The sequence below is a fragment of the Seriola lalandi genome, unplaced genomic scaffold (genome assembly GCF_002814215.2).
Source record: "Seriola lalandi dorsalis isolate HSWRI2012SDOR001 ecotype SW California unplaced genomic scaffold, Sedor1 jcf7180002053067, whole genome shotgun sequence".
In the NCBI taxonomy this organism is placed as follows: Eukaryota; Metazoa; Chordata; class Actinopteri; order Carangiformes; family Carangidae; genus Seriola; species Seriola lalandi.
In genome coordinates this window covers 392-2,537 of record NW_019523620.1, presented here as the reverse complement: position 1 = coordinate 2,537, position 2,146 = coordinate 392, and the positions used below count along the sequence as shown (strand labels likewise).

The 2,146-nt window shown below is 44.2% G+C and overlaps 1 protein-coding gene across 1 annotated transcript; it reads right to left on the bottom strand.

Moving 5' to 3' along the window:
* Positions 1-716: 716 nt before the first annotated feature.
* LOC111650942 (GDNF family receptor alpha-4-like) lies at positions 717-1,667 on the bottom strand (the record flags this gene model as incomplete). The annotated part of the gene is made up of 3 exons (XM_023400889.1): positions 717-1,090; positions 1,181-1,273; positions 1,401-1,667. Coding segments are annotated over 3 exons (734 nt in total), but the record flags the coding sequence as incomplete, so codon positions are not given.
* Positions 1,668-2,146: the final 479 nt, after the last annotated feature.

Sequence of the window (2,146 nt, the reverse complement as noted above, 5' to 3'; positions counted from 1 at the left end):
ACTGCTGCTTTTTTTTGGTGTGTTACGGACACACACGGTGGGATATCGTGAAACTAATTTACATTACTGTCCACTCTAATCAGGTGGCATGTGTATTATGTTGCTAGCACGCTCGCACGTGTGCATGTTTGTGTGTGAGCTGTTAAGAGGATTAGTTGATAAGACTTGATCAGCATCTATTTTGATAACTAAGTTATTTTTCAAGCAAATACCCCAAATGCATTTGGTGATTCCAGCTTCTTAAATGTGACAGTTTGCTGCTTTCCCTTGTCTTATAATTCAGTAAACTGAATATCTTTGGATTTTAGACTATAGACTATATGAATGTGTCACTTTGGGTTATGTTAGATTTGGATGGGCATATTTCACCATTTTTTCATGTTGTATAGATTAGTCTAGAAAATAATCAATAGGTGAATCTATGGTGAAAATGATTGTTTGTCAGTTGTGGCTCTATATGTGATACAAACCAAATGGGGCTTGCTCATAATACTGCAGCTAGTGGTCAAAGCCTCAACATTGTGCCTGTAGTGTTGCTGTTCTTGTTGGCTGCATTGAATAGGGAGCAGAGTCATTCACTGTGGTTATTTTTGTAGTATCTGTGATTCATTTTCTGATGCTTTACACCTTATGCATTGTTCAACCTGCATTTCTTCTATTCTGTGTTGGTCTAAGGTACAAAACCTATTAGGGACACTTGAGGTCTTGCACCCGTCTTACCTACACAGCTCATCTCTGGAGCAATAGTTCTGCAGGCTGAGGCAGTTAGGCTTGCCCACCCTTTCCTCCCCTCTGCCATTCTCCTCATAGGAACATGACGGGACGATGGTTTTCCTCCGGCGCTCCCCACACAAGGTGTCAGAGCAGGGACAGAAGAGCAGAGCGAAGCTGTACTCCTCTGGCACGCGCTCAAGGAAGCGCCGCAGGGCTCTGTGGCATTTCTGCCGGTTACAGTTGTTCTCGGAGACTGTTGCTCGCTTGGTGCAGGCCACGACATATTCTGATCGCAGGGAGCCACATTTCTCATACAGGCCACAGTCCTGAGCTGCCTTCAGACACTGGTTTTGGCCATCCACAGATAGAGTGGAAGCTGAGAGGGTAAACGGAGTAATGTATATCAAGAAATAAACTTATATTTCATTCGTGTTCCAAATGAGTAAGAGTAAGAGTAGTGCTCTACCTGCCATGATGGAGGCCATACGTGACATCTCAATGTTTCTCACCAGATTTAACTCCAGTTCTTCATATGGAGACACCTCATACTCATCATATGCTAAAAAACACAAGCATAGTGAAGTTATAACATGAATTATGCAGTTGAGATTAAAACACACACGCACACACACACACACACACACACACACACACACACAAGCATGCATGCCAACGCTTAAACCCACCTGCAAATCTCACAGTCCAGTAGACCCTGAGGCAGTGTTCCTCCCTGCGAGAGCCACGCTGACACTTGCAAACCTGAAGGGGGCGGTACTGCTGCAAGGAGTTCTGGGCCTCCAGGCACTCCAAACGAGCATCTGGGCCAAGGGGCGACACCGCCTCCTCAGCTGCACAGTACTCCAGCAGTCGATAGAGGACCATGCAGGACTGCTCCTGGATGCAGCCCTGCTCCGCCACCAGGCAGTCAAAGGATGCAGATACTGGAACACCACCTGGAGGAGAGGTTGATATTGTCAGTGGACAAAGCTGTTGGCTGCTTACCAACATTACCCTCAATAGATTCGTTGCTGTATAATGCATATCTATCATCCAATATTAGTCCTTAAGCTAAATAGGCTGTAATTACAACAACAAACTAAGAGCTCCTTAGACTCTCCACTGCACTGCAGGTTACTATAATATCCAACCAGGAAGATTAAATTGAAAACACACGAGTGTAATGGAGCAGCAACGTGAGTGAAACATCAGTGCTTCTCACAGAAACACAGGAGTCTCTGAGATAATTTAACAACACCATAGGGTTGTGTTATGGTTATAATTATATCATAATTATTTCATCATCTTCTCGTTGGGACTCCTAGTTGACTTCTCTCCTGTTATTATGCACACAAGTGTATCATACTTTTTATGAGTACACCATTTTCTTCAGCACACCATCTCCAAGTTTGTAGTGACGAGAGTCACAAGTCCA